At 36.0% G+C, this 16,502-nt stretch overlaps 1 protein-coding gene and 1 long non-coding RNA gene across 5 annotated transcripts in view; one reads left to right on the top strand and one right to left on the bottom strand.

Annotated features, from left to right (window-relative positions):
- Window positions 1-16,502, top strand: part of SMC2 (structural maintenance of chromosomes 2) — a 46,945-nt gene that overhangs the window by 26,704 nt on the left and 3,739 nt on the right. For both annotated transcript variants that reach the window (XM_010952961.3, XM_074361925.1), the window contains 6 exons: window positions 1,945-2,138; window positions 3,235-3,378; window positions 6,546-6,740; window positions 8,821-9,021; window positions 11,349-11,465; window positions 14,591-14,751. In XM_010952961.3, coding sequence (XP_010951263.1) covers window positions 1,945-2,138; window positions 3,235-3,378; window positions 6,546-6,740; window positions 8,821-9,021; window positions 11,349-11,465; window positions 14,591-14,751 — 1,012 coding nt within the window. The remainder of the gene's footprint in view (window positions 1-1,944; window positions 2,139-3,234; window positions 3,379-6,545; window positions 6,741-8,820; window positions 9,022-11,348; window positions 11,466-14,590; window positions 14,752-16,502) is intronic.
- Window positions 3,391-16,502, bottom strand: part of LOC105067560 (uncharacterized) — a 439,520-nt gene continuing 426,408 nt past the window's right edge. For all 3 annotated transcript variants that reach the window (XR_012506477.1, XR_012506475.1, XR_012506478.1), the window contains one exon: window positions 3,391-5,553. This is a non-coding gene — a long non-coding RNA (uncharacterized LOC105067560). The remainder of the gene's footprint in view (window positions 5,554-16,502) is intronic.

The raw sequence follows: 16,502 nt of genomic DNA on the forward strand, positions 1-16,502 counted from the left end.
AGGGTTTTCTGTATATAATGTCATCTGCAAAAAGTGACAGTTTTACTTCTTTTCCAATTTGGATGCCTTTTATTTATTTTTCTTACCTAATTACTATAGGACTTCCAGTACTATGTTGAATACAAGTGGTGAGAGTGGGCATCCTTGTCTTCTTCCTGATTTTAGAGGAAGAACTGGGCTTTTCACAGTTGATTATGATGTCAGCTGTGAGCTCGTCATGTATAACCATTATTAAGTTGAGGTATGTTCTCTCTTTGCCCACTTTATTGTGAGGTTTTAAATCATAAGTAGATGTTAAATTTTCTCAAATGCTTTTTCTGCTATTAGATATCCATGATTTTTTCTTTCATTTGTTACTGTTGTATATACCACGTTGACTGATTTGCCAATGTTGAGCCATCCTTGTATCTCTGGAATAAATCTCACTTGGTCATGGTGTGTGATCCTTTTAATGTATTACTGAATTCAGTTCGCTAGTATTTTGTTGAGTTTTGCATTTATGTTCATCAGGGATAATAGCCTGTAATGTTTTCTTGTGGTGTCCTCTGGTTTTGGCATCAGGGTGATGCTGACCTCACAAAAAAAGTGTGGAAGAGTTTCCTTCCTGTCTACTATTTGGAGGACTTTGAGAAGGAAGGATTGGTATTAATTCTTTGAATGTTATAATTCACCAGTAAAGCCATCTAGTCCTTGACTTCGTTGGGAATTTTTTGATTATGCATTAAATCTCCTTACTAGTAATCTATCTTTTCACATTTTCTACTTCCTCCTGATTCAGTCTTGATAGGTTGTATCTTTCTGAGAATGTATTTATTCTAGGTTGTGTGATTTGTTGGTGTAAAATTGTTCATGCTAAACTTCCGTGGTTCTTTGTATTTCTGTGGTATCAGTTGTAACATCTCTCATTTCTGACTTTGAGTCTCTCTTTTCCTTCGGTCTAGCTAAGTGTCAGTTTTATAAAGAACCAGCTCTTAGTTTATTGATTTTTTTTTTCTATTTGTTTTTAGTCTATTTCCATTCAGATTTTTTTATTTTCTTCCTTCTACTAACTTGGGGCTTTTTCTTTTTCTAGTTCCTTAAGGTATAAAGTTAGGTTGTGTATTTGAGATTTTTATTTCTTGAGGTAGGCATTTATTTTTATGAGCTTCACTTTTAGAACTGATTTTGCTGCATCTAAGGTAAGTTTTGGTATGTTGTATTTTCCGTTTCCTTTCTGTCAAAGTGTATTTTTATTTCTCTTGATTCTTGCAGTGATACTCTACAATGAAAGGTAGTGTAGGAAATTGTGTAGTCATGGCTTTCAGGGCAATATTTGTATGTAGGTCCTGACACTTAAAAGTGTATGTCAGTTGTGACCATAATATACTCATATCTTACTTTTTTATTTTTTTAATTTATAAATTTAAAAGTAATATGTTTGCTATAACTTCATCCTAGACATGCTCTTACAGTGTTTTTCTACTTTAATAAGAGGTTCCTTGAATAAATGAGCAAGTAACAAGCAAGTAAACTTGCTTATGAAGTTAATTGTAAGTTTTCTTGTAACTTAAAAAATAAAAAAACACCATAGTTATATTCTCAGTTCTGGTTTTTGAAAGCATATGGATATTAAAAAGATCACAGATTATCTTTTTACATAATTTACTTTAAACAAAGTTTTGAAACAACTTAAGTTGTAAGTAAAGTTTATGTTACTTAATTTCAAGTGATTGGAAATAATTTCTTTACAGATTTTTAGATAATTCAACTATGGCTCTTAGGCATGATCTGTGTTTCAACATACCATTTCTAAAATAAGGTTAAAACAGTTAACTTTTTTTAAACTCTTGCCTCTAACTTTCCATACCTTTTCTTCTGTTAAAAGTTGAATTTGTTAGCCATTATCTGTAACTGTTAATAGTTGGAAGACCTCATTTAGGCATATTTGCCTACTTTATGATGCAGAGGGAAGTGAGGAGACCTTAAAAAACACCAAAGAAATTCAAAAAAAAGCAGAGGAAAAATATGAAGTATTGGAGAATAAAATGAAAAATGCAGAAGCTGAAAGAGAGAGAGAACTGAAGGATGCTCAGAAAAAACTAGATTGCGCCAAAACTAAAGCAGATGCTTCTAGCAAGAAAATGAAAGAAAAACAACAGGTAATTTTTTTTTGAAATGGAACTTATCTTTTAACATTAACATAGAATGAAGGTAGCAGAACAAACACCATTGGTTGGCCTTGGCTTTATTCATCAGAATTCGTTCACTCATTCATTTATTGTATATATATTTTTATTGAAATGTAGTCACTTTACAATGTTGTGTCAATTTCTAATGTACAGCATCAAAATTTATCACCAAATCCAAAAGTGAGATGTGCTTCTTTAGGAGATAAATTATGAATTGTTATGAGTCAAATTAAAATATATTCTACTCTAAAACCCTGTAATTGAGTGTCATATAATTTTGAGTAAGGGTTGTATTGGTTTGCTAATTTTGGAGAAGGAGCAAAGCTGCCTTTTGGTAAACGCTTCATTCAAGAGTGGACCAAAGCTCCTATCATGTGACACCTGTGGCTTAACCAGAGATTCACTCTTGACATTTCTGTTTGCTGATCATCTGTGTGAATGTACGCTGTGAAAGAATGATGTGGGACAAAGCATGTTATGTTTATAAATTGCTGTTTGATTGTGGACTGGTGATGTCTGATCTTTTGGATAGTGCAAAGGCTGGAATTTAAACCTGTGTTTTTCTGTCTACAAATGCTGTGTGCTCAATCTATTCTGTAAAATTTCATTTAAATCTTCTGTATTTTTTTTTAACCCACCTTATGATTCTGTCATTAAATAACTGCACAAAGTATTTTCTAAAAAACTGAAGGCTATAGAGGAAAGAAGAAAATCGAGAAACTAATGTTTTTGTTACTGAATAATTTTAAACAGGCTTTACCTCTGTTAATTTATCTATTATGTAGAATTCCATATTGTTTTTCCCTGTAGGAATAGAAGAATAAAGGACATAGTTTATACAAAGTTCTTTGAACTCATAAAAACTGTATGTACATTTGTCATCATTTTTTTAATATATTAAAATTAATTCCCTTTCCCCTTCAGAAATAGCTTACATATTTTTGGTAGCTGAAGAAGCTGTAGGTCTTAACTTGCTTGAGAATCTTACTGATTTTGTTGATATGTATATTTTTATTTTTTAGTAGTTAACAAATGGTTGAATGCCCAGATGCTGTATTTCTTGTAGGAAGTTGAAGCTATCACCCTGGAGTTGGAAGAGCTCAAGAGAGAGCATGCATCCTGTGAGCAACAGCTTGAAGCTGTAAATGAAGCTATCAAATCCTATGAAGGTCAGATTGCAGTAATGGCAGCTGAGGTGGCTAAAAATAAGGTAAGATTTACTTACCATATTGGAAAAATTACAAATGTTAATCTCCTGAAGATACTTGACTTTAGAGGTCTCCATCTCTTCCCTCTTGTCACAATGGGAGTCAAAATGATGATTTACCAACCCAGAAAGAGTTCTGAAATAATATTACTAATTGTTTTAGTCCAGTTCTACTCAGAAGTCAAAAACTGCACAGTAATTTGACTAAAGTTTAAATAAAAAGTGATTAGCTATACAGGAGTTTAGAATGATGCAGGATTGCTAAGAAGTAAAGAAAACTCTAAAGAATGTAACAACAGCAGGTAGACGGCACGGTCATTACCCGTAGGGCTGAGGGAGAGGCATCCATGGAAGGAACAGGTCTGGAAAGGATCCCATTCTGCCTGCAGGGCTGGGAACAGACCTAGTTATGTCTTTGTGTAACTGTGGCCCACTGGTGGTGGAGTTGGTGGAGTGCTGGGGAAGCCACACGTAGGAGAGTGCTGCATGGGGGCACTTGCTGGAAAATAGCTTTCTGAGATGCCAGGGGGACCTGGCCACGGGGAGATGCCCAGCCTGCAAAAAATGCTGCGAAGTCACCTCTGCTAGGAAAGCCGTGTAAGCTACTAGCCCCTGTACGTGATAAGCTTGCCTTTAATAAAGGCACATCAGAACCGAGAAATAAAGCCCCTTCCTTTTAGTGTCCCTGCAGCAGCCTTTAGTGATGCACCTGGCGAGGGAGAACTGTTCCCATCTCAGAAGCAGGCAGTAAAGGGTGCACTTGGGGCTGAAGGGCTTGGCTTTCACATGTTATGAAGACATTCTGTCACCTGCAAATTAATGTTGTGATATGTCTTTATTAGATCTTGACCTTTTCTATGATTTTGACCTTGAATTCTGTTTTGTTTCATATTATTTCTACTCCTATTTTTTTAAATTGAGGTGTAATTGGCATAATGTTTGCTTCAGGTGTACAATGTAATGATTCAGTATTTGTATATATTGGGAAATGATCACAATAAGTCTACTTAACACTGTCACCATACATAGTTACAAAATTTTTTTTCTTGTGATGAGGACTTTTTAAGTTGTACTCTTAGCAACTTTCGGATATGCAGTAGTGTTATTAACTATTGTGACCATGCTGTACAAAGTGTAACTACTTTTGTTTTTTGATACAACTTTGATTTCTTAAGTTTTCTGTCATGTTTCTGTGTAGTGTTTTTGTAAGTAGTGTATCATTGATCTTCATGTTCACTAAAATGTAAATAGCTTTAACAGGGGGTGTTCCATCCATTTACCTGCCCGGTAGTAAAGTGTGCTTTGGCCTTTTGTTATCTGTTTCTTCATTTCCCCTTTTTCCTTGGAGATGGTTGTTTTAGTTTTAATTGTTGTAGCATGCAGTATTTTAGAAGGTAGTTCTTGTGTCTTGATTCTGTTTGTGGTTACATTCACGTTTTTTGTTTTTAACACATTATTTATCAAATCAATAGCAGAATAACAACCTTTGAACTATTTTTTTTGAAGATAAGGGATCAAAGTGCTTCTCGGCTTTGTGTCGCTGATATATTTTCTAAGGTTTCTTTTCTGCCTTCAAAGTAAATTTTAGTTTTTTAAAATATTTTTAGTTTCCTTCCGATTTTTTTTTAATCATTATTTTTCATCTTGTTCCTCTGTTTTCTACTATCTTTCATAGACATCATGTTGTGGAATTTTTAAAAATTAGATGTTTATGTCTAAAGAGAAATATGGAAGTAAGATAAGCCACTCCTTCCTTGGTCTAAATGTAGAAATAAGTATATGTTTTGATTTTATCTTTAAAGGGCATATCTATTTCTCCTTGTGGAAAACTATAAAATGGACCACTTAGTTTTTAAAGGTTGTTAGTTCAGGCTCTACATTCTAAATTGTTCCCCTTTGCTGATAGAAGAGTACCTAAGGACACTCTCAGGGAGCTAAGAAGAGAAATTGCCCGCTAAATTAGGTTCAGACAAAACTGAAATTTGACTTTTGCTCAATCTTAAGTGATGGATTTCCTTTTTTTACCCCCTACCATTGTGAAAAATTAAAACAGTCACACCTGCAATGCAGTCTTCAACCTCCAGGCATGAGAGAATCTTCATAAACACATTTTGTCATGGGTTCTGGTTTTGGGTTTTGTATGTGAATGTTGTGGTTTATCTTCCTTCTGCAAAAGATCTTTAGTGACACAAACATTACAAGGATATTAAAGCACTTATGGCACATTCAGTAACTTAACTATATTATCAAATACTGTGTATTGCTCAAAATTATGTTTTCTAATAAGCATGCCTAAAAAATTCCTAAATTTATACTGGTATTTACACGAACAGAGAGCTCTTCTTCCTCAGAGTCTTTTAGCAGGCTGTTCTACTTCTTTGTTTTCCCCCTACCAAAATGAGTGGAGCTAGGTTTTTTGTTTTTAGACTTTTGTGTGAGTTTGACTGTACCTGTACGAGGACGACTTTTAAGATCTAGCAACAAGGTTTAGGGAGCAGGGGAGAGGGGACAGTTGGTAAACTAAATCCTAGCTGTAATTAATACTTTGAAGGTTGAAATAACTTCAGCCTTGGAAAGTAGGGGATTGTAAAACGTTAGAGAAAGTGGTTTTTCTTTGTGCCACAGATACGTTTCTTCAAAAAAATTTCTTCTTCTTCCATATCTCTATTTTGACACATGTGCTAGAACCACTCTGACCTTCCATTGCCACAGGTAAAGTCTTAACATCTCTAGGAGGGAAAGGAGCACATCCCAGCCCACTCTACTCCCACCCCTGTTCTTTGCCCCTCCTGATAAACGCCATTTGCGAGTCTGTCACACTATCTTCTTGTTAACTACCCCAAAATGCCACTTTTCTGAGAGACCTCAATCTGAGGTCAGATTTCAGTAGTGCCCCCTCCACAGCTGACCCCAGGTACACTGCATCTTGCAGAAACTTTGCTTCCAGCATGAACACTGCATCCCATTTCTTTTTTTTTTTTCTAGGAGTATTACCAGTTTCCTCTTATGTGTAAATTCACTAGTCATTTTAATGGGGACATAAAATATAGAGAGTTGGGTGACCATCTACCTGTAATCACATTGCCGTCTTTCCCAGAAGACTGTTAGAAAACTAAAAATGTCTCTCTCTTACACCTTGCTATGTATTGTCTTCTAATTATTTGTTTCAGGAGTCAGTAAATAAAGCTCAAGAAGAAGTGACCAAGCAAAAAGAAGTGATAACAGCCCAGGATAACATAGTTAAAACTAAATATGCAGAAGTGGCAAAGCATAAGGAGCAAAACAATGATTCTCAGCTTAAAATTAAGGAACTGGACCACAACATCAGCAAGCACAAACGGGAAGCTGAAGATGCTGCTGCCAAGGCAAGTTGTGTTGTTCATTTTTACCCTTACTCAAATTTTGGCCTGTGTTGTTGAAATACTCCAGTAAACTGCTACATGAAGAATTTCATATAAATGGCAGAACTACTGTGTAATATAATTTTGAGGCTTACAACTATGTTAACTGCCTCTTGCAATCACCAAATAGCAAAAATGTTTTGTTTTTAAATTTAATTTTAGGTGTTATTCCCATCTCCAAGATGTTTTTACCAAATATTTAGTGGTCTCCCCTGGAAATGACTGGTTTTTATCCCTGAATGTGCATAGAACTAATTACTAATATATTAGTAGTAATACTATACATTCTTTTCCTTATTTCAGATTGAATTGAAAGAATTCACAGAGAAATAGACACAGGCAACTTCTAAAATAAGGACTTAACTGCTTTTAGGATGTCCTTCTGAAGATCAGTATAGTCAGTTTTTGCAGCCTCATTTGAAATCTGATGTTTTGCTAAGCAGTTATCTTCCTGAGGTTATCCCACAGTGTTTTGGTCACTTACTCTTTGGTCTCAAAGTTTCTTCCTTCTTGTATCACAGTGCCTTAAGTACTTAAAGAGAATACGTGGTTTTGCAGAAATTCATTGCTTGGTTAAGAGGCTACATTTATCTGGTTTTGATAATTCACCAGTCATGTTTTCCTACTGCTGTATAACAGTTTAGTGCCTTTTAAGTCTTTTTTAGCATCATAAAAGTACAAGGAATTTAACTTCAAAAAGATCAGAACATACAAAACAGTTTCCCACCCTCTCAAAGAGCCCATGAGTACCTGTTCAGTTTCATTACTTGATTTAAAAAACAATTTTTTTATGGCCACATCATAATATCCTACTATTTTAGTATTGATTTCCCGTTAGCCTTGTAGCCTGGTATTAGTGGATTCACTGAACCGTTACCAATGCTAATATCACTGTTAATAGTTTTTTGATAATTGAAAATGCTAGATAGGTATTTACTAGCCTTTGTTTACAGTTAAGGGAAGGGGACAGAAAGAGGAACTTGCAAGTGGAACTGCTGAAAAGTCAAGGATTCTTTGAAATGTGTAGCTTATCAGGTATTTACTGCATACTGTGCCAGGCATGAAAGATAGAAGAATGAGTAACATGAACACAGAATGCCTGCATAGAGCTCACAGGTCAGCAGGGAAGAGAGACTAGAAGTGGTCATTTTACTTTGGAGTCTAGTGGTGAGACTGTACCCACATAATTAATAAGGATGATTGATAAGGTTGGTTCTGACTGGTAGACTCTAATCCTTAAACAATTCTAATAGAAGAAAGTCGTCTTTCAGCACTATAATTAAAAATTTTTAATTGGTTATATTTTATAAAGTAGTATTTTACTATGCCTTGTCAAAAGAGGGTGGCAGGAAGATAGAGTCAATATTTAGGACAGTTGTTTACTTAGATTATAATTTCAAGAAGAATTAACAGTTAGGATTAGGCTTCCATGATTTTCCTAAATCTATGACCTAAGTGTGCCTATAAGGCTTTTAACTTTCACAAGTTGTTTTTTGAAGCAACAGATGGAATTTGGTAAATTCCGGAACCTCACCTGACTGATTTCATTACAGTGAAGATGTATATAATTACATTTTGTAACTATTTCTCTAAGTTGGCTCTTATTCTACTGCTTAAGTAATAGGAAGATCTTTTTCTATATAGTCATATTCTCCAGGTAAAAATATTCATACTTATTACAGATTCTCTGTCAACCATGAACCTCATTTTTTTCAAATAAGTCATCATGGGATTTTTCTCCAAAATGTTTGGTTTAAAGTTACTAAATATTTAAGAAACTGGCTCTTGTTTTTTTGTTCACTTTTTTAGTTATTTTATTGATTCGAGTTGGTTTACAATTTGTGTTAGTTTCTGGTGTAAGCATGTGATTCAATTATATATATTCCTTTTCATATGCTTTTTCATTATAGGCTATTGCAAGGTATTGAATATATAGTTCCCTGTGCTAAATAGACCTTGTTTACCTATTTTATATATAAGAAACTAGTTTGTAAATATAAGCTTGTAAGCAATAATTTTTTTTATCATCATTGTATGTGGCTAGGTGTCCAGAATGCTGAAAGATTACGACTGGATTAATGCCGAGAAACACCTCTTTGGGCAACCCAATAGCGCCTATGATTTCAAAACTAACAACCCAAAAGAAGCTGGTCAGAGACTTCAGAAGTTGCAAGAAATGAAGGAGAAACTAGGAAGAAATGTCAACATGAGAGCTATGAATGTACTGACAGAAGCTGAAGAGCGGGTAAGTCCTATGACTGTCAGCTCATTTTAGAGCATGGCAGAGTAGCGCTGACGGCTTTATGTGGCCCCTGAGGCAGTGATTAGTCAGTCTTTTGCTTGACGCTCTTGATACTTGTTTTCTTTGGATTTTCCTTTTCTCCCGTTTCAGTTATTTCCTGTTGCATTCTTTTTGCATCATCAGTTAATTAATCTGTTATGCCTTGAATGACTTTTCCACTGGCCTTAGCCTTAGTCATAAAAATGATCTACTCTTTTCTTATTCTTGGTGTAAATAAAAACACTTTTTGATCATGTTAAGTCCTCACATTGCTATCATTTCTTTCACTTGCCTTTTTGAAAGGTTTTAAAAAATAGGGTACAGGTTTCCCCCACCACCCAAAATTGAGGCATCCCTGTGAAACCTTTCTTCCACCAAAATGGTGCGCCGGAAGGTATACACCTTGCTCACAGATGCACACAATAACCTGAGGTAAAGCACAGTTGCTCATAGACCCAGTGCAAACCTCTGACAGCTTGATGCTGAGATGCTCGGTGTCCTTCCCAGTAAAGGAGCTTGATGGTGCCACTCGGTGCTCCGGCTGTGCACTGCTTCTGCAAGGCCTCACTGCAAAACACATGCTGAATGCTATTCTCGGTTTTTACCTTTTCTTAGAAAAGCAAAGTGGTGTGTTGAAAAGTGGGGACACCTGTATCCTGCTGTCTGCTTCCTCACCAATCACCCCTAACTGCTATCTTCCGTTGATTCTAGTGTAGGCTGGAACCTCTGCATAAGTAATGACTAAAACTGTTATATACATAAACGCTGTTTTACAGATCCATAAATCCAGCAGTGTCTTCTGTTTTAATGCTTTCAGTTACTTAATAATGTTATCCATCTCCCCTACCTTTCACAGTCTGCCATGTCCCTAGAAAACCCAAAGGGGAAAGCAGTTTCTAGTCTTGTTGGCTCCATAGTAAATAGCAGTCTGGGTGATTTTTCCTTTACTTCTGTAAATTGTTTGAATTTGCATAGCAGAGTTAATGAGAGCTCTGTAAAAGTGATGGTTCTTATGAGCTCAGTCACTTTTAAGAAATTTAGTGGTAATGGGTTTAACTCATGTCAATGACAGTTTCAAAAAATAAGTATCTTTATTATGTTAGATACCAAACAGGCTAGTAACGCACTGTAATCTATGAAATATTCCTCTCCATTAAAACTTCGCAATATACGGCATATTTGTGGAAGGGAAATCTTCCGTCTGAATTTGAGCTACTTAACATCATACACTTGTTTACTTTTACTATTTGCTTTTATTAGATGATAACTGGATCCTGATATTTTTTTAAAAGTAATTTACCAACTCCCATCTTCTTACCAGAGAGGGAGGCCCTGTTGTTGATCAGCAGCTGGCCTTTTGGTTTTTGTTGTATTTTGTGTCACCACATGTAAGAAACTACGTGGAATTATGCAAGGAATAGGATAAAAATGTCAAACTCTTGAAACCTCCTCTCCACAAAGGAGAGGGACAGCAGGGAAAAGCAGGACTGGCTGGAGTTTTTTGGGAGAATTTGAAGCCTCCTTAAAATGTGAGGCTTTGAGCAGAAATAAGTTAAAAGGATTTTTAGAAAGTGCTACTGTAACTTGTGGTTTGATTATCCCTCTGCAGCCTCCCTCAAAATTTTTTCCAGTAAATTTCTGCATTAACCAGGGGAGGCCACTCTGAGTCTGTGATGTTTGAGCTGAAACTTAAGGCACCAGTTTATGTCAGAAACAGAGAAAGAAAAATGCAGGGGCCATAAGGCTACAGTGAATTTAGTATGTTCAAGGAACTGAAAAAAGACCGTATGGCTGGAGCCTGAGAGGAGTGTGATGCCAAAAATTCAGCGATAAATTAAAAGCCAGATTATGTATGACTTGTTACATCAAGGTGAAGAATTGAAATTTTATTTGTGTCACTGCTAAGACTGACCTCACTTCTTAAGCATTCAGGGCTGCTTTTGAATTTACATATGGTAGATTCATTTCCCTTTTTGCGTGGGCTGCTAGGAAGATACAGGAATATTTGTGGAGTCAGAATATTTCAAAAGCTTGTCCTATAAGTTCTCAATTATAGTCACTGAGTTTTACATAGAAATGATATATTTACTTTCCTCAATTTGGTTTACATTATACCTCTTACTATAGTATGCCTTTTTGGTAAATAGGAGTTGTGTGTGTATATATATATACACACACACACACACACAACATATAAAATAATGAAATCTCCATATTCTAGAATTCAGTCAGAAATAAAAAGAAAATTTTGTTTTGTTTTCCAAATTAAGTATGCTTTTTATCTTACTTAGTATAATGACTTGATGAAGAAGAAAAGAATTGTCGAAAACGACAAATCCAAAATCCTGGCAACTATAGAAGATCTTGACCAGAAGAAAAATCAAGCCTTAAATATTGCTTGGCAGAAGGTATTTGAACCAAAGATATCATTTATTTTGTATGAAGCAAGGATGAACAATACTGTCGATAGGATTTTAATCTAAGATGAATTTGAAGTAACTGATTTGTGTTTGAATGAGGCCTATCCTCATACCTTAATTAAAACATCGTACACTTTTAAAAGCAGTTTGCCCTTTTGGACTTTACTACTGATTGCAAAGGTAAGTTGTGTCACGCCATCACACTCTCATAGTGTACTTCCCTGGTTCCTAAGTTATATTAAATTTCTAACTTTCTAGATTTCTCCATTTTTCCTTCTTACGTTGTTTCAGGTCTGGGCTACCTTTAAAGGGGACACTGTACTGTCTTCTTCTCATGAGATCATAGAGTCGTCTAATATTTGGAAAATACTGTCCAATATCTGCTTGACCCCCCACTCACCTTCTGCTTGACACTGGAAGCAGTATCAGTTTCACACTGGGAGAACTCCAGTTGTTGGAAAATCTCTCCAAGGGACCCATTTGGTTCGGACCTCTGGTTTCTCTTGCCCAGATGCACCGAGGTCAAATATTAGTTCTAAGAATGTTTCTGTAGTAAGATTGTGTATTCCTTACCACTTACATTATTATTTGCATTTCAGAATTCATAAATATGCATTCTGTAGGTTTTTAGCAAAGCATTTCATACATGTTAGATTAATAATTAGACAATAATTATATTATTATAATACAGCAGTTGCTCTATTTTCCATTAATTATCTTAAAACAATTCTGTAGTTCTGATAGTTATTATCTCTTACTTTATAAATGAAGAAACCAAAGCTTAGAAAGATGAAATAGCCTGTCTAAGCTCATAATAGTCAAAAAGTGGAAAATCTGGGATTCTCTTTTCCTGTGTTAGAACCAAGGTTAAAATACCCTTTTGTTGCTCTGTAAAGACTGGGTAATAAACAAGGAAGTTTAGTATTTTACAGAATTCATATTCAGCAAAATCCCAATTACCATTTTTGTTTTATCCCAACTTCGGCAGATTTCAAGTTTACTATTTCTACTCCCCTCACTGCATAGATTTGTCGCCTTTAGGGTAGTTCCTTAGCCTCTGCTGTGAAATTTGCCCTGTATTCTTTACCATAGCAAAAGACTCCTACTCAAACGATTCCATAGTTATTGTGCTGTTTGGTACTTTAACAGGTCTGGCCTTTGGGATATAACTGGCCACTTTTCCTCTTTTTCTCTTTAATTCTGCAGGAACTTTATTTTCAGTAAGAACAGTACAGTTATCCCTTTAAGTCACCTTGTTTTTCCTGTTCTGCAGCTTATTTTCAGTGTACTATCTCCCTGTAGTGTTTGTCTATCTTTTTAAAAATGCTTGGAAAAAGTTGGCCCCATTATTCTTATACAACATGTAGATTTAACACTAGGTCTAGGAGATTTGCTTCTGTTGTTTTTCCCCACAGTTCCTGGATTTAATGCAAGTACAAATTTATCTTTTAAACCCATTTTTTCCCCAATCTCCAAAGTTCTCCTAATGCAAGTAAATTTATTGAGTGCTTATTATATGTCAGGTATTCTCATATTAATTTTCTCATTTAATCCTTGCAGTAACCTAATGAGATAGGTACTGTTATTATCAGCATTATAGACTTCCTTCTGGCTTCAAGCAAACTTGATTCACAAAGCCAGAGTATTTTAGGCACTGGTTGTGTTTTTTGCTTTTTTGTTTCCTTCTTAGCCTCATTGGAGTTTTAAAATTTGATTTATTTTCTATTTATGATAGGGCTACATTCTTCTCTACCCATTAACTGACACCTTTCTCTCTTCCCCCTTTGGAGGAATTCCCACGTGGGATCCATGGTCATGTTTGGGATTTAGCAGAATTCCACTGTCTCAGTTTTGCGCTACCTCTCTCCTGCCTGGTCAAACAAATTTAAAAAAGGAAAGGGCATTTATAAATATATGCTGTCTTCCGTTTTGTCCCCCCAAAAGGGCGGTGGTCCTCTTCCCCACTATGATGAACCTTGCCTAGCTCTGGAAATCTATCCCAGATCAAACTGGAATCTACTTTCTGTGTAGGATATTACTCAGCACGTGTGCAGTTGCTCTTAGAATGTGTGTTCCTTAGTAAATTTATATTTAGGAGCACTGTTTATATCTAGATTTCCTTATTACTCATATTCATAGAAAGTATATTTTGCACTTGAATTTGGAGATTTCCCTAGAAAACATGGCTGTCAAATCCTTGTGGGAGTGCGTGCGCGTGCATGGTCACACACACACATATATGCTCTCAAATTTGCCTGCTGAACTCTGAGATTATTAGTCATGTTTTTGAAGACAGTTGTCTGAATTCTCAAATCATTGATCAAGTGTGTATGCACAGAAATTGTCCAGTTACAGTCTAGAATATGGGTCTAAATCTGTGTAATCGCCTACTGTGGCTTTATGGGGATAAGCCGAATAGTTTCTTTAGCCTTTTTCTTTTGGTGCTCAGTCCTATTCCTGTCCCTTGATAACCTAACTTCTTAGGCTTTGAGAAGAAGCATACAGAAAAGAACCATTCAACACCTTTAACAAAGCTAGTTTGATCTCATGCCTCTTTTTCTCCTAGAGACCTCACCCTGATCTTAGGCTTTTTAAAGGTGGCCGGTTAACCACAGGCCTAGCTCACTATACCCGTCAAACAAAAAATATGAGAACGTTTTTTGCCAAAATGAGTTTTTGTTTTTTTCTCCAACTGAAAGTTCAGTATCTTTTATTATCCAGTTGTGAATCTCGGAGGATTCCTGCAACATGGCCTACAGAAGTATCAGAACTTCACAGCAGAGTTAGAGGTTTAGCTTCTAGTTCCCTCTGGAAGTTATAAAGTAAAGCTCAATAAACGATTTCTGTAAAGGGACAGGTAAGAAACATTTCAGAGACATACAGTCTCTGTTGCAACCACCAGACTCCATGGCTGTGTTGGCCACCACAGACGATAACATTCACGAGTAGCCACGGCTAGGTCTGTCACACACACCACATTTGCCAACCCGAGAGCCAGACTAACAGACAACAAAATGCTTCTGCTGGGCTGCACACATATGCAGCATGATTCTTCTTGGAATACCTTTTATAATGTTTTAATATTTTAATATCTTTTTTTTTTTTAAACCCAGGTGAACAAGGACTTTGGATCTATTTTTTCTACTCTTTTGCCTGGTGCTAATGCTATGCTTGCACCACCGGAAGGGCAAACTGTATTAGATGGCCTGGAGTTTAAGGTTGCCTTAGGAAATACTTGGAAAGAAAACCTAACTGAACTTAGTGGTGGTCAGAGGTGAGTAATTCCTTTGCAGTAATTCCTCTTATTTTATTATAATCCGTCATTTCACTGCCCAGTTTTATTTCAGTTTTGCTGTTCTATCTTTGCATGTAGAATTTAAGGAGCCTAATATAAGATTACAGATTTTGGTTAGAACATCTGATTTTTAGTAGGCAAAAGAAAACTAGAAAAACAATTATTTTCAGACATTGGAAAAGGAATAACCCGAGAGTATGATACATGAACGAAATGAAAGAAGATTGCTGAGCCCAGTGTTTACCTTAGCTTTCTCCCTAGGAGCAATTCCTTGATTGTAGGTGCAGGGAGGGAAACCCACACAAAGCCCAGTATTCTCACTAAGTGAGGGAAGCTCCTTACCTGCGGAGAGCCACACACACAGTCACTGAAGATGGTTATTAATTTTGTATTTCTTTCCCCTGCTGGATGTACAGTCCATAATCCTTGAATCATTCTCATGTGCCCTGTGTCATCTTGTAACTTTTATGGGTGTAGGAAATGCTAAGACCAGTTAATTTCTCTTATGAAATCTTTTGTCATTCTTATGAGTAGAATAGCAGCCCACTCTATCTTTTTCATTATTGATAAAATTCCTAAATATGTTAAGAGTCTAAAAGACAGTTTCTGCTGCTTGTCAATTGAAATTAAGTCCCAAAATTTAGATCCCAGTATCTTTAACTGTTTTTGCCAAAGTTTCAGAAAAATTTGAGGAAAATACAGAATGTATGCTTATTTTCTTATTGGAGCCTAAAAATTATTTCCGTAATTAAGATGATATAAGCTTTTCTTCCCCAGATAAACCACAATTCAGCATAGTAGTTTACCTCTTGGTAATATTTTTTCCCCAAATGATTAAGTTTAGAGCTCAATGCATTAAGTATTTGGCATAGAAAAAGCCCATGAAACATAATTTCAGGTTGCTCGAGTGCCCGCAGCTACCTCCTACAGAAGTGAATGCAAGGCTCCCTGTTGTCGGTTTTTATTGGACTCTTTCATTCAGTTCCTTTGCTAGAAATTTTGGTTTCACCTTCCCAGACCGCCTCTACTTCTATAAACTTTTCTTCTCCTACTTACATGTTTCTTAATAAATACCCTGTTGGAATACAGTAAGCATTAGATTGACTGTTTAGTGCTGCATGCCAGGAGATACTTGAAGTTACAGAATTAAGTGTGTTACAAATGTTACTGTGACTTTTAGTCAACATTAGATAACTATAAACATTTTGTATTAAAGGGTTTTCTATAAAATGTTTAAGAGAAATATTGTAAGAATTCTAATTCTTCATACCAGATTGGAACAAAAACAGGTACAGTTAAAGGAGATGTAGGAGAGAACTGAAAAAGAGCTATAGAATCTATGAGTGGCCGTAACTACAAACTTTAAATAAGATGTATTAGTCAGGCTTGCCCAGAGAAACAGAACCAATAGGATATATAGATATAAGAAGAGATGTATTATAAGGAATTAGCCCATTTTATTGGGAAGGCTGAGAAGTCCCACAGTTTGCTGTCTGTAAGCTGGAGAGCCACTGGTGTAATTCAGTCTGGGTCTGAAGGCCTGAGAACCAGGTGGAAGCACTGAGGGCAGAATATGCATGTCCTGGCTCAAGTAATCAGGCAGGAAGGGATGAATTCTTTCCTCTTCCTCTTTTTACTAGTTAGGCCCACAGCAAATTGGAAGATGTCGGTCCACTTTAGGGAGAGAGGGCAAACTGCTTTACTGAGTCTTCCAATTCAGATGCTGATTT

This window comes from Camelus bactrianus, chromosome 4, assembly GCF_048773025.1.
Source record: "Camelus bactrianus isolate YW-2024 breed Bactrian camel chromosome 4, ASM4877302v1, whole genome shotgun sequence".
Lineage (NCBI taxonomy): Eukaryota > Metazoa > Chordata > Mammalia > Artiodactyla > Camelidae > Camelus > Camelus bactrianus.